We start from the raw sequence: 19,308 nt of genomic DNA, 5'->3' as shown, positions 1-19,308 counted from the left end.
GGGGAAATTTTTTTATTCGGGATTTTCCTTTCCTTAAAATAACGGATTACTTTTTTTAAAAAATAACGAAGTTACTGATTACTTAACGCACAAAACTAACGCGTTAAGTTACACATTTCACGAAAAAGGTAATTAGAGTACTCTAACGCGTTACTTTATAACGCGTTACCCACAACACTGGCGTTAGGGTACCGCTAGGAGGCGCTGCTGGTGCGCTTATGTCTGCGTCTCATATTGACATTATAGGGGTACCCTTTTCTTCGTATGTTGACGTTTGGTCAAGACCCGTCAGTATGTGACGTTTTGGGGTGAGACCGGGCTGCAACACCGGCCCAGCATCCAGAGCAAAGAGGCCTCGATAGAGCAAGCACACCTTCCTTTATACTGTTTGCCCAGGTGATATGGGGGATGGGGAAAACCACCCTCAAATGGCTTTCCCAGTTTTCTCTAAACTTCTATCAACCTTATTATCTTTTATTTGATCTATCTGGATATGAGATATCTGTACCACTCACTTTGAGACCTTTCAAATGACACCAAAAACATGAGTTATTGATAAACATTCACATTAAACCATGTTCTTGTGTGAGTTCTTCGTTGTTTCTGAGAGGAAGTCAGGCTGTATGGGGGAGGTCGAATGTTAATTAGCTAGCAGGGCCATTTTGTCTCAGACCAGGGCCCCAACCAATATTTTCAGTCTTACACGTCTGAAATCCACACATGTATTGTGATCAAGGTAAATTGTCCATAAAGAGTAGACCCAAAAGAGTTCATACATTATGCTGAGGGCAGGTGTAACGTGTGTTTGAACCCAGTTTAAGTTCAGTAACCACCAGCTGTACGGTTTATCCATGTGTCTCTCCCACAGTGATAATGCTCACTTCAAGGGTTGTGACAAATCCAGAAAGGGATCGCTCTCAAGAGGCTTTCACTCACAACTTCAATTAGATTGTACTGAACTTTATTAAATCATCTGCAGGTTGTCACTTCGTTGCGGTTGCCATGTGAGAATCATTATGTATTTCACTGTCAGAAGCGCACTGACGGAGATTCCCACGGCGCTGTCACTCCTGAACACTCATCTGACGCTCACGCTTCCCGATGGAAGAGGAAGCAGCGCGTCCAGCGACGGGGGGCCGATGAATTATCCCCTGAAGATTCGGTGTCTGCTGGTGCTGACTGCTTTAACAAATCCTCTCATTTCCTCAGTATTCAAATGCAAAGCAAAAAGCAATTATTATTTTTTTCTGTTTCAATTTTTAACTGTGAATATGAGACATAAAGGCCAAGAAATTGATATTACAAGTTCCTATGGACCTATACACACCTATTCAAACTATGGAGAGTAGTGCACATGGTCTAAGGCAGAGAATGGACTTTAGTAATCTATATGACATATTTGATTTGGCGTGAATGAAAATGTTGTGATGGATAGAAATACATTGCCCTTAATGTCTGCACTCATTTGCCAGTCAGTCAAAAGCGACGTTTTATTTTTTCTTCGAGTATGTAGCCTAATGCATTTCATGAAGAGCCTTTCATTGAAGAACCATTCTATAGCAAGCGATGTGATGTGTGTAGTATGATTCCAATCTGGTTAAGTCTGATGTCACGCGTCACATTTTCCAGGTCCAAACGCTCAATCGGATTATAAGAGCAAACAACTAATGGTGCTAATATCAGAGATGGACTTATTATAGGGAGATACCAGACTCTACCCTTCCGTCCTCCGGATGAGACGTAGGTCCTGTACTGAAACCGAGGTCCTGACTCTCTGTGGTCATTAAAAATCCCATGACACTTCCCGTAAAGAGTAGGGGTGTAATCCCGGTGTCCTGGCCACATTCCCTCCAATGGCCCTCACCAATCATGGCCTCCTAATAATCCCCATACACTGAACTGGCTCTATCACTCTCTCTCCTCTCTCCACCTATAGCTGGTGTGTGGTGTTGTACTGTGGCTGCCGTCGTATCATCCAAGTGGATGCTGCACACTGGTGGTGCGTGAGGAGAGATCCACTGATATGTTTGTAAAGGGCTTTGGGTGTACAGTAGTACATAGTAGTACATTCTTCTTGCTAATCAAATGAGCTCTTCTTAAGCAGCTCTATGCTAAGCTATTTTGCTGTAAGCTAACCAAAGGCTAACTGAAAACACACTTAATCAAAAGAGCTCTTCTTAAGCAGTTAACACTTTGCTATAAGCTAGTTTGCTGTAAGCTAACTAAAGGCTTACTGAAAACACACTTAAACTCTGCTCCACTATGTCGACTATTCTACCAAGGCATGGTGTATTTTAAATATTATTTTGTATCCATCCAACCATATGCACAGGATTGAGAGCAAATACATACAGACCTGATTTGCACATTAATTCTTCACATATTTATCTATCTGGACAGTAAATCATGTTCAATTATTTGTTTTTAACCTTTTACATATTCATGAGCTTAGCCAATGCCATGTCCCGACTTCACACCCAGCATGTGTGTGAACCCCCACTGTCTGCACCGCTTTTTTAAATATGTGACGAATGTGATGCTCTCAGACACCGCTAATGTGTTCGACATCATCAGACAATGAAACAATGGAAATATGTCTTTCTGAAAAATCTCCACTGGACACAAAGTCTGGGTTGTGGCAATTGGATGTGACCCTAAGGCAATATGACACTGAACTGACCTCACAGTCTTGGTTGCTTCAGAGATTCTCTGCTGGAGCTGGAGATGGCAATACCTGAGTGTGCATCATTGGAAAAAGTTATCAAATATAGCTCATTCCCAATTTGGCATGCTAAACATGCTGAAGATTAGTTGTAAGGCGCAAAACTTATTACCAAAGAAAATCAGTTTATTCAGCATAAACTGGAGCATTTCCTCCATTGAATTCCAGTTATGAGTCATTCCTAGTTTGGTGGATTTTATATCTCCATGAAACAATACTGCATGTTTTACATAAAATGTTAATCAACCTTTATGCCAAATAGTTTTACATGCATATCCTGTTAACAAAACATCATATGGACTAGTGGAATAAAAAAAGAATAAAAATTAAGAAAGAATAAAAAACAGAAGCACTTGACAAATTCTCACGTCATGTTTTCTCAACATTACTTTAAAATAAAGGTAGCAATCTTGGGTATGCTTATTAGTGTAAACATTTACTTAAATTATATTTTCTGTCTAAAAGAATCGATCACGTTACATATTTTTTATGTGTAAAACCATTCAATTGTCTCTCAAACTCCAGTCCACCATGTTACACTGGTGCTACTTGGCCTTTAAAATCTTAAGCAAATGCTTTAAATCACATGACTTGGCTAGAAGTGACATCATTGGAAGGAAACAAATCCAATAATAAAGTATTTGTTATAAACCTTTCTCCTTTTTTTCTAATTTTTAAAAGACTTATCTAATGGCGTAAACATAATGTTCATCCTGTGTGTCGATTTTTTTTAAATAGATTTTATGGTTTATTTTAAAGTCCCCCTGTGGTGAAAATCAAGCTTTTAATGTTGTTTATATGTCTATGTGGTGTTTTTAATATGCTTTAAGACAAACCATGTGCAAATTCATAAATCAACACCATTGCAGAGTATTTTCACTGCAGTGTAGGCCTATAGACTCAAAAACGTGGTTTGAAATCGCTGGTGTTTCTGATGTCACAAACTATGTAACCAATCAGGTCAACATCGTCAACGAGTGGATCTGGTGTGAGTGAGTGGAGACGGGGCTAATTTGCATATTCATAGAACCGCGTATACCAAATGAGAAAATAATGTAGAGTTACATTCAAGCTAAATTCAAGGAAAAAACATTGAAATATTTAATTTTAGTGATCAAAGGTGAGTTTTAAGGGATATAATTATTGACTACAGGGGGACTTTAATTTAAGTACTGAGCGATAATAATTACTTACTACGTGTACTTATAGGGTTAGGATTAGGGTGTGGTTTGGGATCAGTTATGTAACTACACAAGGACACTGTAAAATAAAGTGTTACCAATGTTATATATCATTCAAATTCCTAAATGCTAATCTTCTGCAAGTATGTTGTTCTTTCCTAGCAAATAATAGGCTTTATAGCTTTAACTTCCACCCTGTTAAGGTCCACACTGTTACACACTGCATTTAAAAAGGGCCATTTAACAGAGTGGAACATTTTCCTACAACATGTGAAATATTTGGTCAGGAGGATCATTAGGTTATACTAGCCTGAGCTTGACCAATGTGTTTTCTCCCTCTGATAAGATTAAAAAATTAAAAAATAAAAATGTTCCCAAACAAACCTGCTCAGTCCAAAATCCACCAAACTGTAGGAATGACCCTATACATTTTTTGAGCGTATTTTGCTCAAATATTTCCCTGGGCAAGGGCTCTAAGTATGGGCTATAATTAATCCACAGATTAAGATACAGCATTTTTATCACCAATTCTATATAACACACGGGAGAATAAACAGTAAGACTTCACTTCTTAATGTTCATCTGTGGAACGTCTTCTGCTAAACAAGACTGATAAATCAAATACAACTAGGATATATTAATAAGAAAAGAAACAGTTTTTGAAACAGATACAATTACAATACTGATCTGTAGCTAGAACATTAACACTGGAAATGTCAAGAGAGCGAGCAGTGGACGTGTCCTGTACTCTGTGTGCTCAGTGGAAGAGATTGCTGGCATATTGATTGATATCCGGTTGACAAGGCGAATGAAATGGGAAGGAAATATGAGTAAAAGGTTTTGCTTGGCTGCACAAATTTGGTGAAGGTATCAAACTGCACGAAATACACAGGTTGCTTAATGTAATCTGGTAAATCATACATCCAAGACTGCCATCTAGAGGACAACACTGATAAAACCACAACAACGTCAAAGGCCTGTAAGTGATAAAGTGGAATACATGTTGACTAAATGAAAGGTTCTGCATTGTTTTTAAATAAAGTAATACTTGTTTCAACAAGGAGACATTAAATTGATCAAAAGTGACAGTGAAGATATTTATAATGTGAGACAAAAAAATATTTATTTTGACCTTTCTCTTCATCAAAGAATCAATATGGTTTTAAATATGGTTATGGTTCATCAAAGAAAAAAAATGGTTTCCACAAAAATATTAAGCAGCAAAAATAATAAGATATGTTTCTTGGGCAGCAAATTGGCATATTAGAGTTATGTTTGAAAGATTGTGTGACTCCGAATAGTGGAGTAAGGATGCTGGTATGGTACACTGTAAAAATTGAATTAACTGTTGCAATAGTCTGTTAAATTTGGCTCAATGAGAAATAATATGTCAGACTAAAATTTAGATGAGACCAGTCACTAGATAATTTTGACTTGGGGATGTAATTTTTTTTTACAGTGTAGATAAAACCCAATTTTACATGGAAACCGATTCACAATTTGTATCACTCCGCTTGTTTCTGCCGGATCTACTTGCAGTGGCAGCATTTCTCACAGAGTGAGCATCAATGGCGGAAAAACAAAACTTTACAAATACTAGCAGCTACTGTTATTGTGTCACGGAATATAGTTTCGAGAGTTTCTTTTAGGCGAGAATGTAGCTGTTTAGACCTCGATTTGTATAAACATAGCACATATTAGAACATTTGTTTAGACGTTTTCAGAGATATTCCTTTGCCATCACAGGGATAAATTGCATACTAAAATATATTACAATAGAAAACAGTTATTTTAAATTGTAACAATATTTTATGATCTTTCTGTTTTTACTGTAGGCTATTTTTGATCAAATAAATGCAGTTTTGGTGACATTGATGAAAAAAATCTTTCTGACCCCCTGTAGTCAATAATTGTATCCCTTAAAACTCTTTATCTCTTAAAAAAAATTTTATGAATATTTAAACGATTTTTCCGTGAAAAAAAATTATTCATGCATTAAAATAGATTGAATATAACTCTACACCCTTGCCTCATTTAGAGTATGTGGTTCTATGAATATGCATTTAGTATTGCTCCACTCCACTCACTCATTCAGAGATCCACTCGTTGACGATCACACGTTGATCTCTTTCATCATCTCGTGTTCGAGATCCACCTATGGGAAGGGCATCCGTACCTGACCTCTGCAGAAGCATCCAATTGCACCAAGTCTGGCTAGACAGACAGAAGCGCGCAGCCAATGCCAGGTAAGGCCCCGCCCCCTTACCTAGTGGCATATAACGCCTGCAAGCGCTGCTATTCTCCAGTTGACATTCGCTTCTCGCGATCTCTGCACTGACACAGTTCGGATGGATTACGCTGCTCACTTTCGTGTCTTCAGGAGGACATATCGCCTGATCAGCCTCCGTCAGACGTGACAGTCGTCCTTTCAGCCTTTCTGCTGTGTTCTGCATTCGGAGCCGCCCGCGCTCTCGCTGTTTTTCACCTGCTCCTCCTTCCACGGCTGCCCGCTACGGATTTTTCCGAGTTCTTCTCCGGAATGTCGCTGTCTAAACCTGCCGCTTCTCCGGGGAACAGCCTATCACGGGCCTGCCCGGCCGCGTGTGGTGCGCTCATCGCCGCTAAGGACCTTCACCCGTTCTGCGTGGTCTGCTTGGGCCTTAAACACGCTCAAGAAGCCTTGGAGAACCCGGAAAATTGCAGTCACTGCCTTATGCTGCCCAAGAAGCTTTTACGACGTCGTCTGAAAGTTGCAGCGACCCAGTGCTCCGAGCTCGGCCTCTCTGACTCGGATGGGGGACACGGTGACGACGACGCGCTACCGGGGGACTCCCGGGGCGCCGCCTCTCTCATTTGGGCTGACCAGCCCAATCCCGCATTCCCCGAAGAGGACATCTTCGCGGGCAACCTCATGCTCGTCGACGAACCGGCCGGTTCCGGCGATGAGGATGACGCGGCCCTTCTTGGGGTCTCAGAGGACGAGGAGGCCATCCCGCCCTCTGGCTTTCCCCAGGCTAGCGCCCACACGGCCTTGCCTCAGTCCATCCTCCTGGAAGTTTGTGAGCGAGCGGCCGCTCGCCTCAACATGGAATGGCCGGCTCCACAGAGCGCCACCGACCAGGAGAGGGATATTTACGACGGGAAAGTGCTGGGACCCCCTGCCGGTCCGAGAAAACAACTCTTCCCCATCCTTCCAGCGTGCGCGAAGCACATGAGGAACAATTGGAGCGACCCCCTCGACTTCAAACACGGTCTCACGGGTCTTGAGGTGAAGGACATGGCAGCTCATGGTATGGGTGACCCACCCGCTATCGAGCCTTCCATCGCCAGGCACCTTAACCCCGCTCAGGGAGGGCTGCTCGCTCCCCCGAAGCCGGTCTTGCCCAACAAGATGGACCGTTTTTCTGCCTCAGTTCACCAGGCCGCATATAAATCCTCGGCCTTGGCTGTCAGGGCCCTGAACGTCTCTTCACTCCTCTCCGCTTACCAGGCGGAGATTTTGGACGAATTAGGGCAACAGCTGGAAAAGGGAACTCCTTCTCTAACCTTGTGGAAGGAGATCCTCACGGTGAACGACCTCGTCCTCCGTAACGCTCGGCAGGCCGTCCAAGCCTGCGGGCGCTCTATGGCGCTTTCTGTGGTGGGAGAGCGCGCGCTCTGGCTTAACCTGTCGGGCCTTCCTGACAGTGAGAAGCGGCGCATCGCGGGCGCGTCGGTGGAGCCCGGCCGGGCTCTCTTCGGCCCCGCCGTCGCATTGATGCAACAACGGTGTGACGACAAAAAGAAGGAGGATGAGGCCTTCAAGTTATGTCTTCCTAGGAAGGCGGCCCCACGCCAGGCACCCCCTGCGCGTTTGCCTAACCCACCTGCCATGGGACGACATTTCCACCAGGGCAAGGAAAGGCCCCGCAACAGACCCCCCGCCCCACGGCAGAATAACCCACCGCCTGCTAAGCACTGGGGAAAATCTACTCCCGCCGCGGCCGCGGTTGGAAGACCATCTAACCCTACCCCCACCGACTCGAAACGCAAGCGGCCTGCCTGATGTTCGGCCGGTGGGGCATCGAGTCCACTTTCACGGGCTACGAGCCCTTTGGACTCTCTTCATGTCCAAGAACCCCTGTCCAAAAGACGCAGGGTCTCTCGCGAGGCTGCCCAGCCCATGTGTTTGTTGAACGTGTGTTCCCCCCTCACGTTCGAGGGGTCTGTTGTGAGGAAAAGTCACAAAGCAGTGTCACCACACCGCACACACTCACTTCCCCTCACCAAATTATTAAAGGCTTCGGCCCCAGTGTTCCCCCAACACAAAACACACAAAAAAAAAAAAACACATTAAAACAAACGAATCAAATGAATTCGTTACGGAGAGAGGATCTCTCTCCGCAGAGAGAATTCATCTCCCTGCAGAGAGAGAACATCTTTCTAAACCCCGGCATGTCGCCCCTAGTTCATCCACTAGATGGCGCCATTGCATCACAAATGAGTCAGCTGGGCTTACACAGCTCCGCTGCGGCTCGGGTGGGAACACTCGCGAGTCACGAACGGGCTTGGCAAGCGGTTTCGGCTCCCGAGTGGGTGATGCGTACTATAATGCAGGGCTACAGATTGCAGTTTGCAATGAAACCCCCGCATTTCAACGGCGTTCTCTCTTCACACACGGAAGAGAACGCTTCACACATTCTGAAAGAGGAAATATCCTCCCTCCTAAACAAGGAAGCTATTCAGGTGGTGCCCCCCAGTCTGATGAATCAGGGATTTTATTCTCGTTATTTCCTGGTCCCAAAGAAGGACGGCTCTCTCCGCCCTATCTTGGACCTTCGTGTGTTGAACAAACATTTGAGGAAATACAATTTCAGAATGCTAACTCATGGCTCGCTCGCCCGCGCCATAAAACAGAACGACTGGTTCACATCGGTAGACCTGAAAGATGCTTTCTTCCATATAAGCATTTATCCGCCACACAGGAAGTTTCTTCGTTTCGCCTACCAAGGCACATGTTACGAATTCACAGTTCTGCCATTTGGGCTCAGTCTAAGTCCTCGCAGTTTTTGTCTGTGTGCGGAGGCGGGTTTAGCACCCATGAGAATGTCTGGTCTGAGGATTCTGACATACATAGACGATTGGCTCATAATAGCCGAATCGAAGGAGAAAGTGTTGCAGGACACCTGCCGTGTGCTAGCGCACATCACATCTCTCGGGTTCAGAGTGAATGTGAGCAAGAGCAATTTTACACCCAGTCAGAATGTCATTTTCCTGGGCTTGGAGTTGAACTCAGTCTCCATGCGAGCGCGTCTCTCTCAAGAGCGCGTTCTCTCTCTAATGAACTGTCTATCGCAGTTCAGAGAGGGGGCGAGAGTGCAATATCGCACATGCCTCAGGCTGCAGGGTCTTATGGCTTCATCCATCCAAGTTGTGCCACTGGGACTCCTGAGAATGAGAGCGTTCATGAAATGGGTTTTGTCACTACATTTCAGCCCGATTCGCGATCTTTGCCGCTCTGTAATAGTGACGCGCGCCTGCTCGGCAGCCGTGCGACACTGGAAGAGCGCAGACTTTTACGCACAGGGAACCCCTCTGGGGACGGTTATGATGCGGAAAGTTGTGACGACAGATGCGTCCTTAACAGGCTGGGGTGCCACCCAGGCGGGCAGAACGGTGAACGGTCTGTGGCCGAGCAGATTACGTTCAGCGCACATAAATTATTTAGAGCTGTTGACCATTTGGAAAGCTCTGAATCATTTTCTGCCTCGCCTGCAGGGACATCATGTTCTCGTACGCTGCGACAATACCACGGCTGTGGCTTATATCAACCGTCAGGGCGGCGTGCGCTCGTCGAAACTTCACGCTCTAGCTTACAAGCTTTTGGTGTGGAGCAGACGGGTTTTCCTGTCGTTACGCGCGACTCATGTTCCGGGCATTCTGAACAGAGGCGCGGATCTTCTATCAAGGGGAAATCCAATCTACGGAGATTGGCGCCTTCACCCCCAGATAGTGGATATGTTATGGATGAGATTCGGACAGGCAACCGTAGATCTATTCGCCTCGCGCGAAAACTACCATTGTCCTATGTTCTTCTCGCTAAAGGACGTGGACGCACCCCTCGGGGTAGATGCACTGGCCCACCCATGGCCCAGAGTGCTGCTGTATGCTTTTCCTCCCCTGTGCTTGATAATTCCAACACTGGCCAGGGTGAGAGAGCAGAGCCTGTCTCTCATTCTGATTGCACCCAGGTGGCCCAAGGCACCGTGGCTGGCGGAGATAATCCCTCTGTTATATGCCGAGCCGTGGCGCCTCCCCCCACGCACGGACCTATTGTCCCAAGCGAACGGGGAGATTTACCACCCACACCCGGACAGGGTGGCTCTCTGGGCCTGGCCCGTGAGAGGACGAACCTAAGCGCACTGGGGCTTTCGCCGCGTGTGATTGCCGCTATACAGAATGCCAGAGCCGTTTCTACACGGTCCTTATATGGCTGTAAGTGGCAAGTGTTCGAAGGGTGGTGCGATGGGCGTGGTCTCACATCTTATCAGTGCTCAGTTCCTGATATTTTGTGTTTCCTTCAATACCTCATGGAAAAAGGGAGTGGGACCTCTCCATGGTGCTGGAGGCTCTGTCTCAACATCCTTTTGAGCCTCTGGGAAGTATTTCCCTTAAGCTGCTGTCCTTCGAGACAGTTTTGCTCTTGGCCTTGGCATCAGCTAAACGTGTCAGTGAGCTACATGCACTCTCGGTTCATCCCTCGTGCACTAAATTCTCTCTTAGTGGAGATAAGGTTTCCCTTAAGCCTAATCCGGCCTTCATGCCGAAGTGCTTCCCTGCGTTCACTTCGGAGGTGTTGGAGCTCTCCGCTTTTCACCCTCCACCGTTTTCCTCCCCGGAGGATCAGAGGCTAAATGCTCTGTGTCCTGTCCGTGCTTTACAGACATATATGACCAGGACCAGTGCGTTCCGGAAGAGCGACCAGCTCTTTATTTCATGGGCGCCCCCTCACAAAGGGAGTCCCATATCTAAGCAACGCCTCTCACATTGGCTTGTGAATGCTATAGCTGTGGCTTATGAATCTAAGGGAGTGCAGCCCCCAGGGGGCATCAGAGCTCATTCCACAAGGGGCTTAGCCGCCTCTTGGGCTTTGTTTAGGGGAGTGTCACTGCAGGACATCTGCTCCGCTGCCAGTTGGGCTTCTCCTCATACCTTTGTGCGTTACTACCGGCTGGATGTCACCAGAATTTCGGTAGCACATTCGGTTTTAGGGGTGGGGTCTTCTTAGCCCTTCCCTGTAACCCCGTTGGAAGTAACGAATAAGGAGTGAATGGGCCGGCAGGCCATGCACATTCCTGTCACCAAGCACGTATTTCCAATCCTTCTTGGGTGTATATATGCACATTGGTGTTGCTGGGGTTATTACCACATACATGTTTCATGTCCTGCATGTGCACAGCAGTTATGTGTGTGCGTCAGGATTGCAGGTTCATGATTATGGGACGTGTCTGGCACCGCCCCCCTGGGGCGACCGTCCTTCTCTGGCTTTCAGAACCTCACTGTGAGTGTATTGGGCAATCGGGGAGCTGTCCATGTCTCTCCCATAGGTGGATCTCGAACACGAGATGATGAAAGAGAACAATAGGTTACTGTCGTAACCCCGGTTCTCTGAAACATCGAGTGGAGAGATCCACCAGCTTTGCCCCGCTTGCCGCACGAGAAGCGAATATACTTACTGGAGAATAGCAGCGCTTGCAGGCGTTATATGCCACTAGGTAAGGGGGCGGGGCCTTACCTGGCATTGGCTGCGCGCTTCTGTCTGTCTAGCCAGACTTGGTGCAATTGGATGCTTCTGCAGAGGTCAGGTACGGATGCCCTTCCCATAGGTGGATCTCTCCACTCGATGTTTCAGAGAACCGGGGTTACGACAGTAACCTATTGATCTGATTTGTTACAAGGTAGTTTGTGACGTCAAAAACACCAGCGATTTGCATTTTTGAGACAGAAAATACTCAGCAATGGTGTTGACTTATGTATTGCACATGGTTTGTCTTAAAGCATATTAAAAACACCACATGCAAATATAAACATTATATGTCATGTCAAAATGTGATTTTCACCACAAGGGGGCTTTACAAATCTAATAAAACGACTGAACCCAAATTATTAATCATACAGATTATAAAAACACACAACACGGTCAGCATTCACGTTTTACTTAGCTTTAATGCATATTTAGTCTTTAGTGTCATTTCTTCAAAATGTATCAGACACAATCTCTGTTCAATCACAATATTAACATTATTAGAAAGACACACGATCAATATGGATATAAAATGTCCAAAAGTCAAAGGAGTGATTTTTACAAACTCTGTCAAGCAATACCCTTTCAATCCAGAAAGACGAATTCATCTAATTATGTAAAAAGCTGCTTGTCAATGTAAACATAAATATGGTTTCAGGTTTTTTTTTTTTTACTTAATTTGATGAATTGTTCAAGAATCAACCCAAACCCAGGGCAGATGAGCGCTATGGCTTTATGTGGCTTGAGTTTTATAGTTGCATCATCCATGCGGTGACCACAGATAATGTCTGAATGATCCATCCAAAATATGGGATAGAAAATATACCTGAATTTCCATTCAAATCCCCACATATGGGGTTTTTTTTCTTTCTAGAAAGACTGCTGTGCAGCACATAAATGTATCTAAACTTTGTATATAGTTCAGTTTTAGGTCACAGTGTGAAAATTCAAAGGCAGGGAACCAAAACTGACATGCATCAACTTCACACCATTTTAACCTTCACACCATTTGTGATCTGAGTCAGTACGATTTAATTCTTAATTCATTAATTCTGAAAAATTGATGTAATACTTGGAAACAAAACATTACAGAGGTTTTCAGAATAGAGCGAGCAGAGATTCAGCAGTTTGACACCATTCCTGATGTCAAGTGCGACATGCCTCTGTATCGTCTGAACCTTTTAAATATTGTTTTTTTTTTAATCACGATAAGAATTACTGAAAGACAGTGTGAAATATGCAAACGATGCAGTGATATGACTGAGAACATGTCGCTTCACTATGCATTATTTTGTATTAGCAGAAAAGCGGTTTAGTTGACAAGAGGCACGTAAACACTGTCATGGCAATGAAAAGTCTCCATACTTGGCTCATTAGAACACTAAAAGCTTCCCTTATGAGAGCAGACACTCACTTTTACATTTGTTCTTTAGCCCCGACACTTTTGATTGACCTATTTTTGTAACATGATCCCAAAAAAAACCTCGATCCATAGCAAAAGCAAAACAACGGCCATATTTAGAGAGCAAAAGAAAATAATTCAAATCGAACAAGTCACGGAGAAAAGAAAAGCGATCCGACAAAAATCCAGTGAGAATAAACAGTAACAGTGTCTGGAATCAAAGCGAAGGCTCTTTAGTGCTGACATGGATTAAAACGAGCGCAAACGGTGGTAACAGGATGTTCAAACGGGGATAAAAAAAACATCAAAAGTGTCGCTGTCTTCATATGCATGGCAACATCAGAGCAGTTTAAACCTCGTCTGATAAACACATAAAAGATGTCGGCCGATCACAGACGCGGCAAACCTGCTGTCGAGTTTGTGGAAGAGGGAGAGAGATAAGAAGAGTGCTTCTAGCGTCCCAGATGGCAAAGCGTGACGTCCCTTTAAAGCTCGATGACAGGTAACCTTTGTAGTCAGCGAAGCCGTGCCACCTTGCAAAATTTGGCATTATGCTAATGAAGGCAGTTTAGTTTGGTTTGGCCCTCCAGAGACTTGCACGTGTACGACTACAGTCGAGCGAGGACGGGCTTCTGGGTAGGAATTGTACCTCCTGTGACAGAGGAACAGACAAGTCAACAAGTTAAGATGAGCGGAGCTGTAAAATCCAACGGAGAAGCAGGAGGTCATGGCAGTACGGCACAGCAACACAACAAGAACTGGGTCACAGTGTAAAATGAGGAACACAAACAAACTCTTTCCTCGCTATCGACGGAATTTCGAAATCAGAAATCACGCTCGGTCTGAGTAGGAACTACATTTGAATTTGGACTTGATTCACGACGGATTAAAAAGTATGTCCTATATAGTATGAATGTGGGTAGTATGAATTAAATACTACATCCGCCATGTTGTTACTGTCATGTGACCTACCAGCGTCCCATTTCCATTCATAAATCCTCTCTAAAAAGAAAGTCTCTGGATTTACTACAATTTACTTTATCTATAATTACTTTCTAATTATTTAATTTGTAAATACATGCGTGCGTTGACTGGTTTACATTTTACCTGTTATATATTTAGCTGTTGTTGTATTTAAATGTATTGCCATATCAGATTCACATGCTATTCAATACAAATAACATAATAAATACAAACATTTAATAAAGTTAAATTTTGAGAAAAAAAAGACTAAAAATTTTTTAATATACATGTCATCTCTTGTAAAAGATTGTTTAATTGTACTTGTGATAAAAATTGTAAGTTTTCCTGGGTCCATCTTATTACAAAAGTTTAACTGTTATACATTTATTTTATTTCAAATATTTTAAATAAATCTTATGATGTTTCTGGTTTCTGGCTGACTGTTTAAAATCATGTGTTATTTCTAAACAAATACAAGTGTAATCTCTAAACTGTAATGCAGTTCACATTCATGGTTATAAATTGTGTGTCTTGTCTTGTGTGCGCCATTTAGGTCTGGAATATAGTTTTCATTTATACCAAATTAAATTATGTAAAATGTTTTTTTGCTCCAGCAAAAGTGTGTTTGTGCCTAACAATTAAATCCACGTAAATATAATATCTTACACAAAAAAACAACAGTGTTGTGCAATAATGGGGCCGATATACTGAGACTTTGTTCAAAATAGAAATCCTCGTATACTTCACTGTTCGCCCTGAATATTGCTATTACTATTATTTGAATTATTTTAGTATTGTTCATATATTATTATAATATATAAATATTAAATTTTTATATTTTCAGTTTTCATTTTAATTTGAGTTTAAGTTTTAGTAATTTTATGTGTTTTTAAAATTTGTTTAGTTTTTTTTATTTAGCTTTAATTTATTTAAACATTTTAGATTAAGAAATTGTAGTAACTTATTTTATTTCAGATTTTTTAAAAGGTTTTTATCTAATAATTATATTATATTTTAATTACTAATAAAAACATTTTACTACGGTAGTTTAAGGTTTAGTTAATAAAAACTAAATGACGGTACAACAAGAAAGTACTCCACGATAAACATTTCAAACATTATTATGCTACATTTGTTGTCAAATGACTTCATGACACGGATGTTTAAGTGCTGTACACTTATCTCAAAAATATAAAACAACCTTTTCTTATTATTTTTTATTTGGTGTAAAAAATTTATATTTAACAGTGTGATAAAATGACACATAAATAAGTCAAGAAAGAGATTTCAAAAGTGACTACTGAATTTACTTCCCATCCATTCATCACACTAGATGTCGACAACATTGCATTATGGGATAATGCATTAGTATGCATACTTGTTAGTTGTTATCGCCAAACGTAGCACTGTACATGATCTACGTATCCCATGCAACTTACTATGCAGTACATACTATATATATACTACAGAAATATTTAGATTATTATGTTAGAATGTGAATGTTCAAACATTGCCAAACTTGAACACAAGCTATTTTGATGACATCACTCTTACCCAGCATATCCTCCAGTGAGTTCACTGCAATCTTGTTCACCCTCAACGTCACCTGATCTCCTCTGTGAGAGACAGTTCAGTTCAGTTCAGTTAAACAACCATAACCTTAAAAAGCCCATTACACATCTAATGAAATAAAGACTATTAGGGCTGGGCATTGACACAAATTTTGATTCATTTGGATATATATCAGGTACACATGTCAAATTTTCCTCAAAGAAAAAAAAAAATCTCTCAACTAATGCTGTAAACTATACAGGAACCCTGTCAGTAGGTACATTACTATAATATTACAGATTAAAATTAACAACTGATTTGTACAAACATGTAGGTTGCATATAAGGCCGTTTTTATAGTAATAACGTTACAATAATAACTTTTTTGAAATAAAATTATATTTAAAACATTTAAACGGTGGTGGTCATCAGGCCCGAATCTACCATACGGGCAATCTGGGCATGTGCCCAGGGGCCCTTAATAGTGGGGCCTATACACAAGGCTTGGCTTCGATCTTGATCATTACATATATGAAATATATGAACATATGAAATAGGCGGCAAGCTTTGCTCTGTCTTGTTATAATCAGCGCGTTCTTCATTCCTCAGTGCACGTCAGAAACAGATGACAGGGTGTGTGTGTGTGTGTTCAACTGAGCCTCATTGATCTGTCACTGTTTGTCAATGTCAGAATATTTGAGATGACCAATCAAATCACAGTAGGCGGGCTATATGACACAGAAGCTGCTGAGCGTGTATTTTAGTAGCGCGACTCAACACTTCAGTTTACAGTCAAGGGCGAGATAGTACAATAGGGCACAATAGTAATAATGAATGTGTATTAAGTATAATACAATATGTAGCCTTCAGTACATAAAAAAAAAAAACTCAGCTTTAGGAGGGGAAGAGACAGGGCAGGATAAAGAGACTGAGAGAAAAAGAAAGCGTGATGGAGATGAGGAGAGAGCAGGTATTGACAAATAATCTACTGCCCACTGATATGGTTTTAAAGCTATTTCTTATCCTTTTTTGGCCTTCAAACGTCTTGAAATGCACATCGGGAAATCAAAATTTCCTCAGGGGGAGCTCCCGAACCCCCTAAAAACTTCAATTTAGGACCTCAGTGATTATAAAGCCCTGCCTATGGCCCTGTATTAGGCATAAGATCAATAATAAATGTGTACATTGTGAATGAATTTAATAAACTTAGTTAGCTTTCCTGGTAGCCTTCAGTAATTTAACATCTCTGAGAAAATTATTCATAAAGACAGTTGACCGCATGTTTACTTTCTTCACTTTATCGCCTGCTTTGGAGGGTGTGGTTGTCATGTAGGGGGGCAACACGATCTCATGAAAGTTCGTATCTATACCACGAATGTTATTTCTCGTACCATTTAAACGCCAAAATAGTTTTTTGCATGCATATGCTACGCACTGAAAACCCTTGGGTGGGATTAGGGGTGGGGAGTGCGTGCATATTACACACCATAAAGTGCGTATCATATGCACGCGAAAACTGCGTATCATATACACGCAAAAACTATTTTTGCCGTATAAATGGCACGGGAGGGTGGCCCATGAGCTTCAGTGCCCAGGGTCAGTTTTCATGATAGATTTATTCAAACTTATTAAATATTGATTGAATTTGTAAAATAGAGCATATACTTCTCAAAATGCTCCTCTCAGGAGTTAATTTTTCTAGCTACCGGTAACTATCGAGCCATAGACACGACAACGATGTACCTTTGCGATTTTTCGTGTACAGACGACAACGTCCCCCAAAACGCTGTTGTTGTGTAAATGAACGGCCAAAACACATTAAAAAAATGTAATGTAAACGCCTCCTGAGACAGATCAGACACAATCATTTGTTACATTTAACACATAATCCACAATAGCCCTCACCCAACAAGCAAACCATGAGGTGGAGTTGTATGTAACTTCCTCCGAACTGCAGCTAACCCCAGATGTAGAACCTCATACCCTATTGAAACTGATTTACGTCTGTAATGCCCATAAAAAGGACTTCTCTCCATTAATTCAATTAACTTTTCTATTAATAAACATGCATATTGTGCATGATAATGTGTGTATTAGTAGTACTGTTTTTTATATTGTCTCTTGTATATTGTGTACCGTTTTATGCATGCCTTATGATAGAATTATTAGATACCCTAACCTTATTTTTCATGTCAAAATGATCTTTGTATAATTTTGAGGTACAAAATTGGGGTACATCTCCTCATAATGTGCATTGTATGCTAGTTATATTAATCAGAAAATAAAGGGACACAAAATTCCCAGCTCAAATGAGTCAACCTCCAAACAAAGAAATGTTTCCCGCTTGAAATTACACCCTTTTCATTGGTCAAGCCAACTCAAGGGGTGTGACCTCTGCAGAAGTTAAAAGGCCACTATCCAAGTGACCCTGCATCAAGAGTGGAGACATCCAGTCCTATCGTGATGCCGTGGGACCTCCCTGCATCAGCGGGCTCTCAAAGTTACAAGCCATGTTGTACCTTTCCACTCGGGACAGAGGACTCTTCCTACAACAACTGAGTCAGAATAACATCACTGAAGTTCGTCATTCTTTACTCAACCTGGAAGAACCTGACTGCAACTTCACCACCATCGACCTATTAAACCATCAAGGCTTTCATCCGAGACTACATCTGGACACTCATTAAACGGCTAGGGCATTGCAATTATATTGTATATTTGATCAACTAAACAGAGGTTTAGTAATCGATATCGGTTCATCAAAATGAAAATCTATTAAAATCGAGAAATCAATATTTTCACCCAGCCCTAAAGACTATATGAAGATAGACTTACACTTTGACCTTACGCACGGCTTTGAGCCTCAAGAGAGCTGCTAGAGTGTTCTTCTGAAGGTCTGAGGATAAAGCTTCATAACAGTTCAGACGGCCTGGTGACAAACACAGGGAGAAAACAGAAGATTTAAACAATTTCACATCTACGAAATCTAATCACAAGCATACACAGCACAGGAGATGCACAGATCATCTGCGATGGATGTCAATACCAAGTGTGAACAGGACCTGATATGTAAACAGCCAAAACACTGTCACCCTGTGTTACCTGCTAAGATGAGCTTCAGTGCAAAGTTCCTCACAGCGGGAACAAACTCCTTCTCTGTAAGGCTCTCGTTAGTCTCCTCGCACAGATAGCGACACACCACCTGCACAAATACACACACAAACTTAATATGACCTGCAATAGCAATTTCTGAACCCAAGATTGGTGTTCTATGTGAAAACCCCTTAAGCACAATTATACAGGAACAACTAGTTAAATCTTCCCACAGACAACTGCTAGCTGTTTCCATCCACCTATTTTTTATGCAAATGTTGGGATATTGCATAGAAAAAGCTGGATGGAAACTATACCGGAAACACATTTACCGAATAAATCTCTCAAAGCGCAACAATAACCTTTGCCTCAACAGAGGATGCGATTGGAGAACTGGACTAACCAGTGGACCATTTGCATTGGCTCAGGCATTTCAGAATGACTAAACCAACATCTGAGATGCTGTGCAAAAATCTGTCCTCGCAGAAGAACCATCTCGCACGATTGCATCATCAACCATCAGGCATTGGCCGCCAAACGCTGAACGTGACAGCGTTTATTGCAATATTTTGACGGGTTGCCGTGATGAACTGAAATTTTCTGTATGTGTATGA

General features: G+C 42.3%; 2 protein-coding genes across 4 annotated transcripts in view; one reads left to right on the top strand and one right to left on the bottom strand.

Annotated features, from left to right (window-relative positions):
- The window catches only part of selenol (selenoprotein L), a 193,465-nt gene that overhangs the window by 23,322 nt on the left and 150,835 nt on the right, over positions 1-19,308 (top strand). The gene's annotated exons all lie outside the window — the stretch shown is intronic.
- The window catches only part of gnpat (glyceronephosphate O-acyltransferase), a 24,864-nt gene continuing 17,640 nt past the window's right edge, over positions 12,085-19,308 (bottom strand). For all 3 annotated transcript variants that reach the window (XM_079639093.1, XM_079639095.1, XM_079639094.1), the window contains exons 14-17: positions 18,704-18,803; positions 18,437-18,530; positions 15,606-15,667; positions 12,085-13,740 (exon numbers count right to left, since the gene is read on the bottom strand). In XM_079639093.1, the coding sequence (XP_079495219.1) occupies positions 13,697-13,740; positions 15,606-15,667; positions 18,437-18,530; positions 18,704-18,803 (300 nt within the window). In that variant the 3' untranslated portion in view covers positions 12,085-13,696. The remainder of the gene's footprint in view (positions 13,741-15,605; positions 15,668-18,436; positions 18,531-18,703; positions 18,804-19,308) is intronic.

Source organism: Phoxinus phoxinus (assembly GCF_949152265.1).
Source record: "Phoxinus phoxinus genome assembly, chromosome: 16".
In the NCBI taxonomy this organism is placed as follows: domain Eukaryota; kingdom Metazoa; phylum Chordata; class Actinopteri; order Cypriniformes; family Leuciscidae; genus Phoxinus; species Phoxinus phoxinus.
This window is presented reverse-complemented; position numbering and strand designations above follow the sequence as displayed.